Raw genomic sequence first — 22252 nt, forward strand, 5'->3', positions numbered from 1 at the left:
CTTTACCATCATCTATCGCTATACCTCTTGTTGCAGCTGAATAATTGTGCTGATGTCTGAAACAAGTAATTAATCTAACCAGCTGCTAAATCGAGGCTTCGTTGGTTTGCTGAATGAGCCCCCTCATATCGGCCATCCTGTCTAAAAGCAGGTATCTGCCGAGAAGTAGCATCTCTAATCCTTTAAGAGGATAAACTGTGAGATCCAGAGGGAGGGATTCAGGATTCACCGACTGTCTACGGTGGCCGGCACAAGGCATTTCTGCCAACTTAGCAGACTGAGTGTGTGTCTGGTTGAAACCTGCTGCTGGAGTCTTTATTATTATGCCTTCATGGAGCAGGAAGGACGATGCAGGCTGAGGAAAACTCAGTGCAACTTGAATCTGAGAACTGATGGAACGGGGAGTTAAGGTGAGTCAGAGACCCTTTTAAAATAAACACTTTGGGTTCAAAGATATGCACCCAATTTTTGAACCCAAAGATTGGGTTCACCCTCCACCCCCACAGAATGATGTTGTTACTGTGTTGCCATAAACATTTGTTTTAAAGAATTTCAATAGAAAAGGTTGATGGGAATGTTGTCAGCAACATTTGAAATAACTTCCTTAATTTTGCAAAAATTAAGGAGATTTTGCAAAAATTAAAGAGACTCTTCTCTTTTTTTGTAAAAAAGTTTTCACTTGAAGGGGTTTTTGGCTTTTCTGAAAAAAAGCTGATGTGGTAAAGAGGAGACAGAAAAACATTTGCTAAATAAGCTCTGACGTAACAAACTTTCCCATCCACTGGTGGGTCGGTGCCTAACCAAAGGCACGAAACTCCAAACCTAAGTTCTAAGTCCATGCCTATTATTGAAAATGAGTATGAATCTTCCACAACTGCAGTGCATCTGAAAATTTATCTAAAATTTTCTAGAAAAAAATTGAAAATCTGAGTTTGAAAAGTCGAAAATTTGCTAGAAATAATTCAAATTTTGAGAATATTCTCAGAAAACACAAGTATATTTCTGAGTCAAAAGTTTTAAACTTTTGGACTTTCAAATTTTTGAAACTCAGAAATTCACTTGTTTTTTTTCTAGAACATTTCAGAGTTTTGGCAGGAATTTACTCTGTAGATTTTTTTCCAATCTACAGTGGCCTTAATACGTCATTATACATTTGTGTGGGTTAGTGTGGATGAAAACCGGTCCGAAACCGATTCTGTGTGTATTATATTAGCTTTTAAAATTCATCCATACATCTATTTTCCTTACACCCTTGTCCCTCAGTGGGGTCAGGAGGGTTGCTGGTGGTGCCTATCTCCAGCTATCGTTCCGGGCGAGAGGCGGGGTCACCCTGGACAGGTCACCAGTCTGTCACAGGGCAACACAGAGACAAACAACCATGCATACACACACTCACAGCTAGGGGCAATTTGGAGAGGCCAATTAACCTGATAGTCATGTTTTTGGACTGTGGGAGGAAACCGGAGTACCCGGAGAAAACCCACACATGCACAGGGAGAACATGCAAACTCCATGCAGAAAGACCGGGGCCAGGAATCGAACCCAGAACCTTCTTGCTGCAAGGCAACAGCTCTTGGCTCTACCAACTGCGCCACTGTGCAGCCAGCTTTTAAAATTATGTGAAGAAATTGTTTTTTATTCAGGTGGGTGTGTACATGGCCTGGGGATCTGATGAGGTCACAACTGACCAATTAGATTAGAGCGTTTTGAAAGCCTAAATATATTTTTTATATTTCCCAAAAAAAAGCTATATTGTAGTCTATATTATAGGTGAAATTTATCATCTTTTAATCAACTATATGACATCAAAACATGCCAATACTAATATATCTTTGTCCATGTCCAGTCTTACGTCCATCCAGACTGCCATGCCTGCATTGGAAGTGATCTGCAGCCTGATTGGCTGGCTGTGCCTCTACCTGTTGTTCTGCTCCACCTTCTCTCAGCGAGGGCCTGAGTGGAACTGCCGCTTGGTCACCTTGACCCATGGGGTCATCATAGTGCTGCTGACAGCATACGTTGTGTTTGTTGACGGTCCCTGGCCCTTCACACATGCAGGTCAGCAGCGCAAAACACAGAAACTGTGATGTGATGATTCAGTTTGAAGGCAAACATGGCGGATTGCTACTCAGAACAACAAATCCAAAGCCAATTTACGATGGTTCTCTTTGTTTAAACCAAATATTAAGTGGTTTTTATTAAGAATGACTGAGATCATTTTGGAAGTCTTATTCCCAGATGTTCAAAAAGACCAGAAACCATTCTGCTGCAGTTGAATCTGTAGACATGCTGAGAATGGACACAAAAACCGGTTTGGTGGGTGTAGCTTTGCAAATAATAGGGGTTAATAGTACCACACTAAACCTGTAGATCTCAATAAATGATTTGGAGACAGATGTTATCGGTTAAATGGTAACATTAAGACTTTTATATATATATATATATATATATATATATATATATATATATATATATATATATATATATATATATATATATATATATATATATATATATATATATATCTTCTCTGCAGGTACAGAAAACACTGACCTCCAGATATTTGCCCTGGCAGTTTGCCTCGGCTACTTCTTCTTTGACCTGGGTTGGTGCGTGTGCTACCGGAGCGAGGGCCCAGTCATGCTGGCGCATCACGCCGCGAGCATCTTGGGCATCTTCCTGGCGCTGCTGATGGGCGTGTCAGGCTGTGAGACCTGCGGGGTGATCTTCGGTAGCGAGATCACCAACCCGCTGCTGCAGAGCCGCTGGTTCCTCCGCCAGCTCGGACTCTACGACAGCATGCTGGGCGACGCCGTGGACCTGCTCTTCATCCTGCTGTTCGCCACGGTGCGTGTCGGCGTGGGGACCGTCATGTTTTACTGCGAGCTCACTTCGCCCAGGACTTTGCTGATAATGAAGCTCGGCGGCGTGGTCATGTATTTGCTAGCCTGGGTGTTCATGGTGGACATCGCCAGGTTCGGCTACAAGAAGACCAGGGCCAAATACAGGAAGTGGATGGAGAACCACCAGCTCAAAGGCACGAGCGAAGAAAAACCAGTTGGGCACGCAGACAAGAGTGATTGAAAAGACTAACTCAACCGCTTTCACATGTTTTTAACACGCTCCATGTTTTTTTGTTTTTTGTTTTGCCCGCGGTACAGTGGATTGCAACTTTTTTAAAGTCTGTGGGGGAAAAAAATCTGAAAAACCTTGATAAGTACGTTTATTTTGCAAACCAACTAACCATTTAGGGCCCATGTTCTGTCAGATCAGCATACGTTGTCAGAATAATATACACGCAATGAGTACGCATGCGCATTAAGAGGTCCGACCTTTAGAGGAGCTGCCATTTCAGCATACGACACCAGGTCTTTGAGTTAGCTAAATATTTACATTGCAAACTAAGTATTAGTCGGCTTGTAATGTGAATATTTAGTTTGCCAACTAAATATTTAATTTGAAGATAAATATTTAGCTTCAAGCTAAGTAGCTAGCATGCTAAGTATTGCTGATAACAGAACCTCACTTTAAGTCTTCTGTATGATTGCTATTATGGTGCTAAAGGTGCTATGTACAGCTTTGGTTGACATAAAGATGATAAATAGTGTCATACTTTCATTACTATAAGCTTCTATTTGCCAAAATTGTTTTATGTCCATCTTGTGGAATCAAACACGCCCTGAGTTTTAAAATATTTGCCAGCAGGTTGATTTTTTTTTTTTTTTTGCTACACAGCAGATTTCAGAAGACTAAAGTGACCAAAGGGTGAAACCAAAACCCAAAAAGGGACAAGGATGTATAGAAAATTGATGGATGGATTTTGGACATTTAAGCAAACCTTTTCATACCCTTGTACTAAACAAATGGCATTTGTACTTGTTTTTGTAATTCAAAGTGCAGCAGGTAAGTTTTGAATCCGACCTAAAGAACATGCCCAGAAAATGTTGAAAAACTCATGTCCGAGCCAGAGCAGAGGAGAAACTACTGTTATATTATGAAAAACAATAAAAAGCAACACTTGTGGAACAGCTTAAAACAGTTTGATAATAAATCTTCTTTAAGTAGTTTGTGTCGATACATTACATGACATCATGGTGCAAAACAAGGAACAGTGGATAAAACCACGGAGCTGATACACTTTAAGCATTTTACAATAAACATCTTTACAACACGTCTCTCCTCAGTCCATCTTTGCTTTATCATCCAAGAAGTGAAAGCCACAGTGTGATCGGCGCAGTCTTGGGGCCAGTGAGTCCAACCTTTAAAAAGAAGTAATCAACCAAACACATTAGAGGGAGCCAGTAGCAAAAACAATGGAGTTTAATTAACTCCACGCAACTGGACAGGAAGTAAACGGCATCACTGCAAAAACACAAAATATTACTGTTTGTTGGTTTTTTGGTCTAGTTTCTGGTGCAAATATCTTAGCACACTTAAAACAAGAAAACTAACTTACTAGTAGGAGCTTGTTGTAATTAAAAAAAACTTAATACATTATAGCAAGACATTTCCCTGTTATATGTTTTGTCTTCCAGTGGAACTAGTACTTTTTAAATCAATATTAAGGAATTATCTTATTAGCCCCCGTATCTTCCTGAAAAGCTACTTTTAAGTTAGTTTTGTCTCATTTCAATTTATTTGTAGTAGAAACCAGACCAAAAATATCTGGTAATATTTTGCGGTTTGTAGTATTTTATTTTGTAGTACATTACTAAGACTGCACTGATTCAGGATTCTGCTTCATTTGAATGCCTAAAACCAGCCAAGTAAATATAAATTGCTTCCAAATGTGGAATGTACAGTAGCTGAGACTTTTTCCGACAATATTCATAAGCTAGAATGCCTAAAGTTTTCTTCTCCACTGTCACTGCATGCTTGTCCAGGAGGAGTAAATGCAATTTGCCGGGTTTTTTTACACAGAAAGTTTTTTTAACTACCGTAATTTGAATGCACTGCAAAAATCTTACCAAAAATATCTTACCAAATATTTTTTGTCTCGATCAGGGGTCTGCAACCTTTATAATCCAAAAAGCCCATTCTGGGTAAACACAACCAAAACAAACGTACATGTCCAGCTCTAGTGGAACAAATGATTTGTTGTCTTTTACCAACAACAAAAGAGAAATCCTACAACTGCTAAAATCTGACGCCACTCCATTTTTGTTTATATTTTGTGAAGAAGAAAGTTGTGCTCAGTGTCTTCTTCAGAGTCTTTGTGTCATTTCCTTCGGTGGTTCTTGGTGCAGCGCCACCACAGGTGAGGAGGGGAATATGCTTTTCAAAGGAAGTGTAGAAGAGAATCACAGCAGCTGAAAATGTAACAAATGTTGCAATTTTGGTCCCAATCAATCCAAATATATCAGACTAGGAGGTGTAAAAAAAATCAGTGAAGAAATGTGGAACATGCTGGATCAGTTAAATTAGTTCTGGAAATGGGATTTTTCATACAAAAACCTGGAAATGTCCATGTTTTGTCATCGGTGCTCGTTGTTTGTTTGAACGATTTCACCAAACCAAACAGTGAAATAAAACATCCAAGAAATCAGAGTTTCTGTTGGACATGAAATGCTTTTCACAGTGACTCTCATTTCTGCTTAACTCAATGCATTAAAAACAATATTTTAGTTTGTCTGCCTCTCAGTTGTTGAAAACATTTGTGGCTTGGCAGTAACATCTGAGTATCTTTATCTTGGAGGAAATATCATTACGAGATAGCACTTTTACTTCCATGCTGTTGAAGCATCCATGGAGTCCTGAACGCCTCACCATACCTCCCTTTTTCCATTTCATACATCCAGTGTTTACGATCAGTTGATTGTTTTTATAGGGAAAAGTCTCTGCAGGTAAAACATGATAATCATCCTTTGCCCAGTAGAGCTTCCATTATCGGTGGGTTAAAGTGAAGTAAAATCCCCCGTTTGACTCAGATCGGGTCTACGATCACTGCAGTCCCTCTGAAACAAAGCAGACAGGGTGTTTGATGACAGGTGGAATAAAAACAGTCACATGTATGCAAAGAGAGCTGAAACCCACCGTTGTTATCATCTGAGTCTGTAGATCTGTTGTTGTGGATTTGCTGCAGTTCGTTGTACTTCAGCTCTACTTCCTGCAATAACATAAATACAACAAAACACTGTTATAAAAAAATCATCAACATAAACAACAGGATCCAGCATGCGAAGATGCAGAAGCTACATGAATATGAAACTGGACACATTTTCTATTTCAAAATTTCAGGTGTTTTGACAATTTTAAAGAAATAGGGACCAAAATGTTTGGAAAATTCTATTACCTCAGACCTATAAAAAATATTTTTATGCAGAAAGGTAAACATAATGAAAAGCATGTTTAATACCTTCTTAATTTAATAAATGAGATTCACTGGAACACATATTAAAATGTATTGAATTTGATTTAATATAATAGCACTTTGCACCAATCTGATGGTTAAGTAACCATCAGATTGAAAACAATAAATATCCTGATTGTTGAGCTCCCATGTCTATTAATTCTAGTTACATTACACTACATCAACAATTCATTTTTTTATATAAAGAAAAATATAAGCAAAAACATCCTATTCATTCATTTTTCAAATCAAAGCAATTAGACCAAACTTAAACACTGCAGGTAGCTTTACTACCAAACAGGGTTTAATCAGTTGAAACACATTTAAAGATTTTTCCATCATATGATGGAGGTCATTTTAAAACAAACCCCAGTGTGTTTTACCTGCAGGTACTGCAGGTCAGCCTGCAGGAGACGCAGGTGGGTCATCAACTGCCTGCTCAGATCAGGACCGTCGCCCCCTGCCTGTGAGGAGGAGGACAGCAGCTTCCTCATGTCAATTGCGACATCGTCGTCGGTGCTGCTCTCCCCAGAACCGGCTTCAAAGTCCAGACCCGCAAAACCACCTGGTTAAAGACCAGAAGATTTCAGAATCTGGACAAAAACATCTAAACTTCATTAAGGATGCGTTTACACCGGTCCTGTTTAGTCCACTTAAACCAAACTCAAGTCCATTTGTCTAGAAAGTCTGGTTTGTTTGGGGAGATGTGAATGTGTAATTGAACTCTGTTTTGGACAAAAAAGCAAACTCTGGTCTGCCTATAAACCTCTGTCTCAGTTCGGTTGATGTTAACTCGAGTGTGGTTCAAATGCCAATGTGAACGCCAAGAGGACCAGAGACCACTTCACAAGCAGGAAGCGGACTACAGCGCAGGGCATTTTCAGTAAATACAACCAAAATATGGTCTTAGAGCTATCAATAAACTTCGTGAATGCACTGCTGAAAGCGCTAATGACAGTCGAACAACTTACTAACTTACCGTTATAGGAAAATAATTATCTTGCCATCAGTGGTGGCTATGCTAACTAGCCTTAGGATTTAGTACAGGCTCTGCTGACAGAGTGAACACCAGTATGACTGACAGCATGACTGACTGGCTCTGATTGGTAGTTTCTAGTTAGCAATGGGAGCATTGAGAGTAAGAAGAGGAGCTCGACTTTGACACTTTTAATGAACTTTTAGTGCAAATTTCAATAGAACTTTGTATTAAAAGGGTCATTTTTCGAATGACACTTTATGACAACAATTGTAAACATTCATGAAGACTCCTTCATGTTCATGACCATTGTGTTATGTCATGTTTATGAAGGTGTCACGTCAGTCTTATGCACACCCCTTCAAATAAAGTGTTACCAAAAAAAGTCTCTGGGTCTCAAAGAATTTGGTCCGTTTGAGAAAAAGAACTACAGCAGGTAAAAATGTATCAAATGTTGGAACTTTGGTTTCCAAATTGAACCAGGCCTATCATACTATCAGGTGTAAAAATGGCTTCAGTCGCTGACTCACCATTAGGTTGTGCTGACTCAGACACCCCGGTGAGGCCAGAGCAGAGCTGCAGGTCGTTGTTCTCTGGTCCTGCAGAAGACGGTTTGTTCTCTTCTGTCTCCTTCTCTACTTCTCTGCTCATCATGTGGGAGTAAAGCGTCTCCTTCAGCATGGCCACTGCAACAGAAAACTTTGGTTATTATCTACTGGCTTTTCCAGTTTGGAGTTTAAAGGATCACTGTCAGCTTACGAGTCCGCAGAGCCTCTTCAGCTTTGGAGGAGGGAAAGTTTGACTCCATGTCCTCAACCGGAAGAGCGATGCCCTGGCGGGATCCTTCCTGTAGGAGTCTGTCGGTCAGCTGGCCATCCAGGAAGGCCTCCAACTCAGCTTCGTCCACCTCCTCTTCTTCCCCATTTTCCTCCTGCCTGACAGTAGCCGGCAGCTCCTCTTCCTCATCTTCTGATTTCAAGCCATCAAAGGGGTTGATGGGAGATTGAACATCAGGAGAACATGGAGCGTCTTTGTCTAGGACACAGAACAAAACTATTTTGAAGAGCTTAATAAAATAGTAATTTATTTGTTATAATAATATAGTGTCCAAACTTTTTGCCATGGGAACCAAAACTGGCAGATTTAAACTGACAGGTGAGCCACACAATTCATTAGATTAGAAATGCAACAACTAATTTACTGTGATTTAAAAATCTTTTTAAATGACTGCTGACCCAAAAGGCTATGATTGTAACTAATAGGAAAATTTTACTGCAGTAGCCACCATTCAGCCCAGAGGGGCAGCAGTGAGTTGGTTTTAGGCCAAACATTCTTTGAACAAAAATGTCATAAAGATGGCATAAGACCCAATTTATACAGCTCATCTACAAAAAAAGTTCAATTCGGGGTGTTATTAGTCTTTAAAGAGCTAACTTCTAGATCAGGGATCTGCAACGTGTGGCTCTTAATAACTTCACCCAAAACTGGTAAAGAATTTAGCAATATTTTAAAATGTAAAGGTAATTAAGCTAAAATGATATCTTTAACAGTTTTTCCTAAGTGTTTTAATGCAATATATGCATAATGTTTTTTTCTAAATAATGGCACTAATAAAGTAAGGAACATTCTTTGTTTTATGAAATTAACTTTGTCGTTAAACCACTAAACAAAAATAAAGTTGTTTAAAAATCTGAGCAAATTGCCTATAGTGGGTATTATAAAAACAAGTTATCTTGTCTGGAGGAGTCATGTTGCTTTTGGGTAATTAAAATATTTTAAATAAAAAGAAATTTGTGACACTGTAGTATCTCAGCGCACTGATTCTTTACACGTTATTGACTGGAGTTTACACAGCCAATCCAGGAGCAGCATTTAATTTTCCTGTCGCTGATTGGCTGAACCCTCAAGAGTGGAAATAAGGATGATTGTGGATGTTAGTTTCTGTGGTAGCTAATATATTAATCCCTATTAAGGTATATTTGTTGTCTGCACTATGAAAATAGTCAGTTATATACATTTTTATTTTTTATTTCTGCCACAGAAATCGGATATTTATTAATGCAGATTCCAACTGATAAGTTTTCAATCTAATAATAAAGTGTTAAAACTGAACAGTTTTTTTCTTGGATCCACAGATACCAGCTGAATGTATGGTTTCAGTCAGCGTCTCGCTCTGTTTGGGCATCTCTTGGTTCAGGATCTCAACTGCAACCCGTTCGGCTCTGAAACCAAACCAAACAAAAACATACTGTGAGCAGAGACAAACAAACATCACCATGGAGAGTTGAGGCGGATTCAGTGGACTCACTCTGCCTGAGCTGGAGGCCTATCGCTGGGGTGAGCTTTGGCCTTCATGGCGTCAGCGCACTGCGTGATTAGACACTGCCACCTGGATGAGCAGAGGTGAACCACATCCAGGTGAGACAGAAAAACTTTAAAAGTGAAATTTTGTCTAGGATGAAAACTCACGTTCTCCTGTCGGACACCTTTTGCGCCATTAGCTCGTACATCTGGACCCCATTCTCTGACATGGACAGGACAAAGAAGGCCTTGTTGTCTGAAGACGACAGCCAGTCAGTCAGTTATTTCTCTTCTAAAATTAAAGAACAAACTGTGCTACCTGCACTGCTAATCTGCATTTTTGAATTATGTTTTGGGGGACAAAAATCCAGTTGGCAGGAGAATACTCTGGTTCCTTGAAAAAACAAGCAGAATATCAGTACATCTATATACATATACTACCATTAGCATCCTCCAGGGGGCGCTGCTGACTCCTCTGCACCAGGAATAACCAAAGCCATATGCTCTGTATTGTTAAATTTGTAGGCTGAGCTTGCAAATTTGAGTCAAAAAAATCAACTGAAACGTCTCCCGAAGTCTGACTTCCCACTTTGAGAAACTCTTGAGATCCAATATGGCCGCTCCTTCAATCAACAATAGTTAGCTGAGGTGGAAACATCTTTATTTTGCAAGACAGACTTGTAAGAGAAATGAATGTTACATGACGCATTTGCAACTATAAACTAAACCAGCAGTAGGACTCCAAAAAAAATATTTCGGCTCAAAACTTTTGTTTGAAAAATTAATTGTGTTCACAAATTTCAACATGTTAGAATTTATGTAATTGATTAACCAAAATTAACATGTTTAAGACCTGGCACTAAACTAAAGAAATTAAAAGTGGTGTTTGTATGTGGAATGCACACCTTAAAACAATATTTATAAGAGGTAATATGAGCAATGACTCCTTGGGTGTTGCCATATCGGAATCCCGACTACTCCAACTATGCTAACTGGAACGTTGTTAACTCGGGCTTTTGAATCATTGCAAAAATTCCAGGTATTTGAATTTAAGGTATTTGGATTCAAGGTATTTGGATTGACTGACAGCCTTACCGGTTGCTACAGGACGAACCAGGACAGTGCTGAGCTTGATGACAGGGCTGAAACTATGCTTGGCGTCCGGAATGCTGGTCAGGTTCTTCCCATGGAACTTGAGAACCAAACGCTCATCCTGTTTCTGAAGTAGAACCATGATGTCCTCCAAAAGAAGTGTGTAGAGCTCTGAAAGGACGTCATGAAACCTCATTTTCATTTTTAGAAGGTTTCGTCTTTGACCACTAATTTAAACACAAATAAATCTAACTAAAGCTGTATTCTCATTTAAGGTTGTTTATATTTACCAATGGTCTTGTCTTTATTGACTTTCCAGGAGAGCGGGCCCTCATATACCATCTCCCTCTTGGTCAAATCCAGATTCTGCAACAAAAAAAAAGTTCATAGTAAATACTTTCATTGACAATTAACTGATCTACAACAGTGGATCTTCAATTGTTTCTTTAGTTCATATATGAAATGAAAAGCTGTTTCACAAATTAGTAATGACAAAGGTCTCTTTTTTATTATATATTGTTGAAAGTTTTCCAATGTAAACAAATGCACCTAATTAAGGTTTCAATATTAGCTATATATTTCAAAAAATCATAGGCTCAGTTCTTTGGTTGATCTATCATTGCCTTGAAACATTAAACTAACTGAACAATTAGGAAGATGACACAAAAAATCTGGAATAAATGGTGAAGAAATGCCAGATTATTTATTGTGAGTAAGATGGGCATGTTTCAGCTGTCAGTCACTCTTTGTTGATTGAAAATGGACTCCAATGGCAATATGTACTGGAAATCCAGAAAGGGACCCAAGATACCTTGAGGAACCCTAAAAGTAAGTGGAGACTGATGATATAAAACAGGCCTGTTTTTGAGTAAAAAAAAAAACAAAACAATAAAAATAGTCTTATGGCTAAAATCCATCAATGCTTAGACCTTTTTTCATTGACCAATCGTTTCTCACCCTGAGCTCCAGGATCATGGGGTTTTCAATTTGTTTCAGAGACGAGACGTCAAGTCTTCGCTGATAATCCACTAGTCTCTGTTGAGATAAAACAGAACTCATTAAAAGTTAGTACTTACATTAGTAGATCAAATTTATTTTGTCAAATCGTAGAACTGTTCTTTTTAATTTATTTATTGTATTCTTTTCAAATTAAATCAAGATACTTTGTTTTTCTTTTTTCTTTTACATTCAATTGCTTAATTGTATATATTTTGTCTTATTAATTTTACATATATATTTTTCCTATTAATTGAGAAACAATTAGTGAAACATAAATCAAGTTAATCTGGGATGAAATGGCTACGAAACACAAATAACACCCAACCAATACATGTAAACTAAAAGAAGGAAGTGATTCAATGAAAGCCATATTGACAATATAGTTTAATTAATGTGAAAATATGACTTTTACTTTGAAAACAGTGATAAGTGACAGATAAAACTCCCCCTGCTGATTACTGAATATGTTTCATGAATATTCTGATGTGTTAACCTGTTTGTTTTCAGCCTCTTTCACAGCCTGGTTGACGTGGTTCAGGATCTTCTTGCAGCATTCTCCAGCTTTCTTCACCTTTTCCTTCTCTTCACCATCCTCTGTGAAAACAGACAAAATAACTTTACAAAGAAAGAACCAAAAAGTTCCCCTATTAGAATATATATGTATCATATTCATACCAGTGTATTGTGCAATATTGTCCAGTAGGAGCGGGTACTTTGTCATTCTTTGCATTTCTACAGGAATTATGTCTTTTAGCTGCAGCCTGCGACACAAGCGGTTGCTCTCAGCTTCCTGAAAATCAAAGATTGGTAAAAATATCCTTTACAAAATAAATATAGTAATACTTTGTTTAATCAGAAATAAAGCCAGCATCCAAGGAAACCACTGAGGTGATGATGTTGTGCTGACCTGCATGAATAGGTTGAACCTCTGGTTTTTTTTCTGCCTGGTCTTGATGAGCTCCAGGGCATACGGCTGGTTGCTGCAGAACGTTCCTGTCGCTTTTTTTATCTTCTCCTCTTCCTCCTCGCTGAACTAAAGCACATTTATATTCAAATCATTTAATGCTGCTGCATTTTATGACACAACATACCATCATTTTTTCATGGGGATCTTAAATGTTTCAACTAAAACTTATGGCAAAAAATAAAGTAGGTCAAAGTTACTTCAGTGGAGTTTGACGTTACTGTAAAAAATCTTTTAGATTATTTACACAACTGAGGTCACTTTTTAAGAAATGAAAGGATGCTTTCTAGACGCTACTTTCCTGAACTTATAACAAGGTTTCCAGCAAAGTTGAACTGAAATATAAAAAATGCAACTGAATTAAATAAAAACAATTATTAATGGGGAACAACCACATTCCGCATTAATAGAACTAACTAAAACATACTGAAAACATAGATATAATATCCTTCGTTTTTGTGTTTATAAATCTATTTATTATCCGTCTGGCTTTTTCTGGAGCAGAACTATGACTCATGTCTCACACAAACGATATAAAAGTCAGAAAAAACTTTGAAAACTATCCAAAATGTATCAGATTTAATTCCACATATGGAAAAGGCACAAATTTGATATATATATATATTTTTTTAGAAAAAAAAAGTCACATTTACCAGCTGTGTGAACGTAGCCTTACTTTCACACACAAATATTCTGCATATGTTCAGGTATGAAACAGCGCTATATTTGTTCGGTCCTAGTATTTACAGTAAATTCTAATTATTGCCAGTTGTCTCTGAAAAGGTTTTCATAAGGCCAGGAAAGTAAAAAATACTACTGAGAAATGATAATGTGAATCATTAGAAAATGTGTTCTAGTAGAAACTAAAATTCAAAAATCAAGTTAGGATTTTGCAGTAATATGTAGTGTCTGAGATTTCTACTCATTTTATATAGAAAGCACTCTGAAAATAGTATGGGACTCTGTTTTTTATAGAAGGAGTCTTACCCATGCCAGGAGATCATCTCCAATCTGACCAATCACAGAGGTCTCACTCCTCTTCCTGACGGCGGCCATTTGCTCCGTTATTGAAACTATCAAACAGTGAGAGGAAACCTCATTGTTACTGGTGACATCTTTATCAGCAAGAAATACACAAACTGCACAATACGTGGTCAAGTTTGGTTGTAACAACTTGACTTTGTAAAGGTTTTGAATGTTTCTTAGCAAGCAGAGTTGTTGAATTGAGCCATCCATCACCAGGAAGCCTCTAATGTAATAAAGTGACATTACAATGCAGCTGAATGATTTCCTCCAGGTTAATGAAGATGCGCTTTATGTCATCAGGCGGAAGGATGCCGTGTCTACTCAGTCTCTGGCAGAAGACGCCGTCCAGCACCCGCAGCTTACGCAGGTGAGCGCGCTCAGTGATGAACAGCTCTAAGAGATGGAGAGATGAACTCAGTCAGGTTTGGAAATAAACACGCTGCATTTCGGATGGTTCAGTATTAGAGATGCACAAATATGAACATGTAGATACAGTATGAATAGAAAGTGGGAGTAAATAAGTTTGTCTTCTTCCCACCTGTTTTCAAGCTAAATGCATTTTTGTTTGTGTCTAAATACAGTGTTACTATATAAAACATGAACTGGATAATTCAGATAATCTCTTTACTGCATGTATATTACTGTATATATATATATATTTTTTTTTATATATGGGCACGTATATATATTTTCTTAAGGGGAATAATATGCATTTTGTTCTTTAATATGGTTCAAAATAAAGCAATACATTAAACTAAATATGAAAATTTAAGCTAATATTGATATATAAAATTAATGTTCTGATATGGCTAACAACCAATATTTAGTAATATTACATATTTTAAGGCTGCAACTAACAATTATGATTAGTAATCGATTATTCTGACAACAAATAAGAAAAGTTAGAATTTTGTGCAGATTTTTTTATTTAACCACTTACATAGTTTTTATACAATATTAGAAAGATGCAAATAAACGCATAATTTATTTTTTTAATTAAAATAAGAAAACATATTTTATTGCTTAAAATGCAATAAGACATCATTCCTTGGTCAAGCTTGATCCTTTGTAGCAAAGGAAACACAACATGTGAAACACTCAGTCATTTCTGCTCGACTTAACATCATTGATTATTTTTTGGATTACCTAATTAACAATCGGACAGCAAAAGGTGCTGAATAGAAAACATTATCTTTATTTTGATTTCTTAAAGAACTTGAGCCAGGTGAAGTTAAAAGTGCAACTTGAAGAGTTCTGGGTAGAACATATGTTCAGACAAAAGATTTTTTTCAATCTTAAAATGTATATATTTTTTGTACAGTTCTGGCTCATTTACAGTTCAGAGTGTATTGTTCTTTCAGCAAATGGCCCTTTTTATAGTCTGTGTACTCCAGTTAACGATTAATTGAGTACTAAATTAGTTGACTATTACTTCAACAATTAATTCATCACGATTAATCAGATGAATCATTTCCCGACTATTTTGTGAAAAAAACGACTCCCCTGTAGAAACACAACAGCAACAAGATGGAAATAAACATCTGTTTTTAATAACGGTCCAGTTTTACTTCTGGGACTGATGCTGATATGTTAAAAAAACTTACCAACATTGCCTAATTCTGATGTTAACGATGCTTTATTGTGCATCCCTACTGAAAATGCTGTTGCCTCACCGTTGATGACTTCCTGCCGATTGATCTCCTTTGGAGTGAGACTTGCCAAGACGCCTCGAGGGACGAGTTTCTGCCAGTTCAGAGGGTCCTCCTCACTCTCCACCTCTCCTGCCTGGTCGTCCTCGCTCTGGAAGTCAGCTGAACCCACCGTGGGCTGAATTTCCATCCTGTTGCCAGACACAAACTATTATAGAAAACTTTACAAAAAGAAGACATTAGCTGATAAAATACTTTAGGGCTGCAGCTAATGATTATTATAGTAATTCGATTGATTATTCTGATGACTAATCGGAGAAAAAGATTTGCACATGCTGCAGATGTTTCATTTCAAGCTTGTATTATGCAAAATTTAAAATACATTAAAAGATGCAAATGAACAAATAATTCAATTATTTTTCTAAATAAGAAAATAAAAATTTTATTGCCTAAAATACATCAACATAGTATTCCTTTAACACTTGATTATTTGTAGCAAAGGGTGCATCTGCAGCTAAAAAAATTCTAACATCAGTTTCCAACTGATTAATTTTGCATAAACCGATTAATACTTGAATAGTAAAAAGTGCTTAATAGAAGAAACCAAGTGAAGCTAAAACGTCCTCTTGAGGAGTTCTGGTTGAACATATTTACAGATAAAGAAAGTTTTAATAGATTAAGCCAAATCACTTAAAAAAACCTTGCTGTTTTGGGCAACAAGTTAATGTTTGTTTGTGTCTGGAAAATGAGCCGTTTCAAAAAACCCCAAATTATCGAGTCACATTGTGCCGTTACCTAGCAACTCATTCGAGTTGCTAGGTAACTGGTCAATGGCTGCTGGAAAAGACAAGTGTTTTGTACAGAAACCACTTGGTGCATTATTGTTGGTTGTGTGGGAGGCTCCACTAATGCTTTTCAAAGATGTATGGTTGTACAACTGTACATCTGTTTGCAGCCATTTTCACGTGAGTACAAACAGAGCCCTAAAACAGCTCACTGTGAAAGGACCTCACAATGAAAAACCGGAAAAGAGCAAACACTAAATTCATTATCTAAGATTGATTTTGTGCAAAAAAAATGTAATGAACATGTTTTGCATAGTCATTATCTTTTCAAGGAAGCATGATAGATCACTTTTAAAGTAATGATATTCAAAAGTTTCCTTAAAGGTGTAATAAACATTGTCAACTTTGTCTTAGGTTCACAGGAATACATGTTACCAAAAGACCTGCTGCATGTCTCATCTATTAAAGACTGCTCAGGGGAAAACTTACCTGAAGGCATCCTGGTCGTCCTCTCGGTGGTCAAGACCGGACGGGCTGAAGTCAAACTGAGTGCTGATTGGACTAGAGAGGCCGTCCTGGTGTTCTCCAGCCTGCAGACCGTCACTGAGACTCGACTGGATGCAAAATGGAGAGACACCTGCATGGAAAAGATAAAAAAATACATAAAAACCATATGGTCCAGAATGGGTTTGTAGCTTCTGTTTTATTAAATAATATCACAGTTTTTATTAACCAAAGAACATTAACTTTAGCATTGATGTAACTGCTGTAATCTTCTGTAACTCAGAAAATTACAAGTTTTCTTAAACCTGCAAATGAACAAGAAGCAGAGAAATCTTACTGGAGTCTGTTTCTTGTCCAGTCGAGTCGGCGGAGCTGGGACCCAGGGAGGCGACAGAGATGGTGGACTGGGTGCTGGTGTCCGACCCCTGGCTGAGCTGATTCGCTCGGCTGCGTCCAGGGTTCGAGGCAGGATGGTCGGCTGGTTCAGGGATAACAAAGGCCGGCTGAGAGAACTTTGGAGAGCGCTGCTTATTGAGCTCCACAGACTTAACCACTGCACAGAGACAAAACATGAAAACAAGTAGAACTGCAGTATGTTTGTATATATTAATAATTACAGTTAATGAAACCAATAAAAAAAGTTTTTCCTTACCCAAAGTGGAGTCTACTCTGCTCAAACGTCGAGGAGGAACAAGGATGTTGGGAAACCGAGGCTTCTTCCAATCACCATCTTTTTCAGGTTTGCTTCCTCTCTATGTGCAAAACAATAAAAAAAATAAAGATCTGATCATAAGACCGTTGAATGAAAAGGTGAATTCACTTTCTTCACTGAATCAGTGAAAATTATGAGAATAAGGAGGTTGTACCTTAATCTTAGGCAGGAAGGTGATGCGTGCACGTTTTTGTTCAAGGCCGCGAGGCTCCTTCACTTTCACCCCAAGATGCTTCATGTAGGTCAGAATCACATACTGCATAGCTTGGCTGCACAAATCAGACAGAAAACACAATGTTAGGTAATATACGGAAATCAAATACTGTGAAAAAAAATATTTGTATCTTTAAATACTGTTTTTACTGTTTTGACACTTAAATGTTTCAAATCATCAAAGATAAGTAGAGTATCCACAAAGCCCTGTTTTCAAAGTTTATGTAATTAGATTTTTATCAGAAATCAAGGAAAACGCACACATTTATTTGATTCTTGTTTTGTAGCGCAGGTTGTTTTTCTATTAGTAGGGTCCAAAAAACATATGACTAGAAGCTCAAAATGTCTAAAATTTAATTTAATGTTAAAAAACACATTAAATAACTATAGAAAAGACCAAAAAATGGCCTAGTCACATAATTCTGTGACTGTCGTAGCTGTAATGTGACTGTAGAGACCGCTGTTTCTTCTGCAGAAAAAAATAGAAAGACAGACAGAACAGTAAAGCAAGGGATAGAACAAATGATAGAAGAAACAAACTATATAACAAACAATCAAACACTGGCAGAACTAATGAACAACAGAAAGAACAAACAGATAGAAAAAAAACAATGACAGAAAGAACAAATGATGGATAGTGGAAAAAAGTGGGACTCTTTAAGCCTTTAAGAACCTCCTACTCTTTCCCCATTCACATCTCCATCACTACAATGCTTGTCCATGATCCCACAGCTGTTCTTAAGGACTCACCAAACTTGGAGTTCCACCAGGTGTTAGCTAATGGCTGCTGCCACTAGTCTGGAGGAGCTGAGTGTGGGAGTAATGGTCAGCGAGGCAGAAGCCTCGCTACAGACTGCAGGTCTGATGGAAATCTTTGTGTAAATAGGCAGCACTTTGTGAGAGCAAGCGCTTAGGCACCCCAGAATGGTTGCCATGGAGATTAAAGGATTTCTCAAACATACAGGAAAGAATCAAGGCAACATTCCAGATACGTTTTTGATGCAAGGCTAAAAATACTTCATTTTACATAATAGCCCTCATTAAAAACTACTGTTTTCTGTTAACTCAGATTATTTGTGTAATATTGAAATATTTTTGTTGATCTCAAGCATTTCAGTGTGATAAAAAAGCAAAAAAACCACTCCTTTCTTTAAATTTTTCTTCTGGAGCGATATTTAGCTGGAATTAAAAGTGCTTCTGCACAGCACTGTAGACCAATATATACAGGTAACATACACAGGTATTTATAAACAGGCATTTCATGCATAACAAGATAAAATTTGCAGCGCCTCAATTAGAAATGAAAAAGCAGAACAGAAACTAAGATACTTCGCAAAAACAGATTTATCTGACTGCCCAGCAGCTGTCTAATGATGCATGAAAAGAAAAAGTCCCTGATCTCACCACTTCTCCTCTTCTGAGGCTTGAGTCGTGGGCCTGCAACACCACACACACACACACACACGCACACACACACGCACATGCACACGCACACATACATACACATTAAGGTCTGAGGATAAATGAATGTTTTTTTATAGAGTTTACACTCAGACACTCACAGGATATCCTCAATCTTGGCGAGGATGTGTTCTGCACAGGCGCATTCCTTCTCCAGCGCCGGCTGGTCCGTCCCCCGCTCCAAGTCCAGTTTGGACAGCTCGTCTTCAGCCAGGGTCAGACCCATGCTGCGCTTCTGTCTGCAGCGCAAAGACCACCGGTTTAACTCCTTCTGTGTCTCTGAGGGAAACCTTTCCATTTCTCCTGCAGATGTTACCTGAAGTCCTCCAGGTTCTTGAGCAGGTCTGACAGAAGAGAGTCTTGTAACACCTGAGTGTATTGTTTACACAGATCCTCTGGGATCAGCTCCAGTCGTCGCTTTTCTAAAACACAAACAACCAACAAGAACTGTCAACAGTCACATCAGTCAGGTTGTACTTTCACAGAAAGAACTGGTGAGGTTAGAACGTTAAATGCAATTTTTGGGAAGACAATGCACTCATCCATTAGGGAGGCAACATATTTAATCAAATATTATGTAAAAGTCAAATTTTGCACATTTTTGTACTTTCATTTTGGACTCCACTTCTTCTAAAAATAACCAAAACTTTAAAAAAAAAAAAACACCCAGCCATTTTTTGGCAATAAGTTAATGTTTTGAAGTGAATGTTTTGCACTGTCACATAGCAACCCAAGTCCAGCCCCATTAACTAGTAACACAAGCTGAGCTACAGTATGTTTGGTCAGCTGTTTTTACAGATGTATGTGCTGTACAATGGCTGCTGGAAAAGACAAGTGTTTAATTGTTGACTTGCCATACAGAAACCACTTACTGCATTCTTGTGTGTTGTGCAGGAGGCTCCATTTCTGCTTTTGTAAGATGTACAACTGTATAATTACGCATCTGTTGCAGGAATTCTCACGAGCGAGTGCAAATGTTGAGTATGGTAAGTAGGAACTTGGATTTAAAGTGGCAAGATGCTCTAAAACATCTCATTCTGAAATGAGCTCAACATAAGCAGAACTGAGCAGACTCAAATCTCATTGTCTAAGAATGATTTTCTGCAAAAAAAATGTAATAAACATGTTTTGTGTAGCCCATAGATCTACCCTAATTTGTTCAAGGAAGCATCCTTTAAACTCCAAAAAGTTAATTTATGATTTACCAAGGGGGGAATTACAAACATTCCAGTTTTTTGCAATTCTGCAATCACACAAATAAATGCAAAAATCAACAGAGCCACACAGTTTTCTTCACTAATAGATAATTTTGATATTATTGCAAATTTTCCACAAAAATGATCAAAAACATTGGATTTAAGTGACAGCTAACGCCCACCTGCAGAAGGCAGTAGTTCTTACTTCTGCTACACTGCTGCCTCAGCCCTACTTGATGCAACTTATAGTCTGTGATCGTAATGGAATGTGACCCATTTAAGTTCTTTAAAAATGTCTGTCTGCTTGTTATTTTCTCATCTTTTTTCTTCTATAAGTAGATTTTGGAAGAGGTTTTAATGAGTAAAAAATATTACAAATATTTCTAAAGTAGAACCACAAAAACAGTGATTTTGATTGCAAAACAATCACAAAAAAGCCTGGAAGGACTTGCATTTTGTAATTACTCAGCTTATTTTTCTCTTATACAGAGGAATCCAGGTATTCATGGGGTTACCACAGCTGCCAGTAAATACCTAAAATCCAAGAATACCTAACAGTCTAAAAAAGACTTATATAGTTTAAACATCAGATATTTTTTAATATGCGTTATATTAATGTTGGGTTCCCTTACCTAATTCTGATGCTATTGTTTCAGGAACTGGTACTTTTAGATTCTGGAAAAGACAAAAATGTAAATGAGTAAGAATTATGTCAACAATCCAGAGAATTAAAATAGAAAAAAGGAGAACAGAGATTAAACTTACTGATGTTCTATCTAAGAAGAGGGAGTGGAACTCCATAAAGAAGCGCCGACTCTCCTTGGAGCTGGTTTGTTTGTGCATTTCTGCGTAGAGATAACAAAGCTGACGGGGAAAAAAAACACTGCATGAGTTTTAATTTATTCCACTTTCCAGCCTCAATTAAAAAAACACATTATGTTGTCAGGAAGTAGCATTTCTCCATTAATAATGGTCTCCCATAAGGCTTTATATATGGTACACTTACTTTTATAGGAAAATTTTAGTTCTTTAAATATCTCTGTTTAATTTGTCATTCCGGATTTTGTTTTCCAGTAATAAACCCTGGAATTTAAAAGGTGTAATTCACACATTAATCTGAACAGCAGGTCATATTTCTAGATTCTACCAGAAAAACACATTTCCTGTGTTCAGGAAATGTTTTAATGTTGACAATTTGTTATTTCAATTTAAATCTAAAATGCCATCAGGTTGTTAGTTTTACTCAGGATTTGGTTACATTATGTGTACCTCTTTATGTTTAAGCATCACAAAGTCATGCTGCACACACAATACTTTTAAAAATGTTTTCCATTAGTTATGGAGACCCAAGATGATATATATGGATATCAAAAAATATTATAATAATTGAAATTATTTAGTCACACAAATTATACATAATTATTAAGGCATTTCTGTAATCATTTTCCATTCATGGTGCTATATTCAAACTGCCATATGATTGGTCAAATCCCTCAGCAGTTTACCTGCAAACCAATCACCTTGTAAAAATCAGTGTTAGACCCGCCCATTTTAAAAGGTTAGGATGACAGAAACTCATAATATTCTGCAACACAGTTTTATAAAATTATGATATTAATAATATTCTATCCATCCATCCATTTTCTGTACACCATTGTCCCTAGTGGGGTTGGGAGGAGTGCTGGTGCCTATCTCCAGCTAACGTTTTGGGGAAGAGGCAGGGTCACCCTGGACAGGTTGTCAGTATGTCACAGGGCAACACAGAGACAGACAGGACACACAAGCATGCACACACACCGAGGGAGAATTTAGAGAGACCAATTAACCTGACAGTCATGTTTCTGGACTGTGGGAGGAAGCCGGAGTACCCAGAGAGAACCCATGCATGCACTGGGAGAACATGCAAACTCCATGCAGAAAGACCTCGGGCCGGGAATCAAACCCAGAACCTTCTTGCTGCAAGGCAACACCTCTACCAACTGCACCACTGTGCAGCCCATTAATAATATTAAGAAATTAATTAAA

At 37.7% G+C, this 22252-nt stretch overlaps 2 protein-coding genes across 2 annotated transcripts in view; one reads left to right on the plus strand and one right to left on the minus strand.

Moving 5' to 3' along the window:
• The first annotated feature begins 257 nt into the window (after nt 1-257).
• tlcd5b (TLC domain containing 5b) lies at nt 258-4171 on the plus strand. The gene is made up of 3 exons (XM_014968028.2): nt 258-410; nt 1847-2058; nt 2537-4171. The coding sequence occupies exons 2-3, from the start codon at nt 1869-1871 to the stop codon at nt 3082-3084; spliced, it is 738 nt and encodes a 245-aa protein (XP_014823514.2). The 5' UTR covers nt 258-410; nt 1847-1868; the 3' UTR covers nt 3085-4171.
• arhgef12b (Rho guanine nucleotide exchange factor 12b) overlaps nt 3971-22252 on the minus strand; it is a 44821-nt gene continuing 26539 nt past the window's right edge. Inside the window, 26 exon segments of the mRNA XM_014968020.2 lie at nt 3971-5954; nt 6034-6106; nt 6733-6914; nt 7856-8011; nt 8085-8360; nt 9465-9547; nt 9634-9714; nt 9795-9882; nt 10722-10889; nt 11009-11084; nt 11676-11753; nt 12211-12311; nt 12393-12507; nt 12625-12750; nt 13669-13754; nt 13954-14100; nt 15381-15547; nt 16631-16778; nt 16983-17198; nt 17298-17397; nt 17512-17626; nt 18975-19007; nt 19133-19270; nt 19348-19453; nt 20860-20902; nt 20993-21091. Coding sequence (XP_014823506.2) covers nt 5941-5954; nt 6034-6106; nt 6733-6914; nt 7856-8011; nt 8085-8360; nt 9465-9547; nt 9634-9714; nt 9795-9882; nt 10722-10889; nt 11009-11084; nt 11676-11753; nt 12211-12311; nt 12393-12507; nt 12625-12750; nt 13669-13754; nt 13954-14100; nt 15381-15547; nt 16631-16778; nt 16983-17198; nt 17298-17397; nt 17512-17626; nt 18975-19007; nt 19133-19270; nt 19348-19453; nt 20860-20902; nt 20993-21091 — 3015 coding nt within the window. The 3' untranslated portion in view covers nt 3971-5940.

The sequence above is a fragment of the Poecilia mexicana genome, unplaced genomic scaffold (assembly GCF_051168715.1).
Source record: "Poecilia mexicana isolate PSO_F unplaced genomic scaffold, ASM5116871v1 scaffold_14, whole genome shotgun sequence".
Lineage (NCBI taxonomy): Eukaryota > Metazoa > Chordata > Actinopteri > Cyprinodontiformes > Poeciliidae > Poecilia > Poecilia mexicana.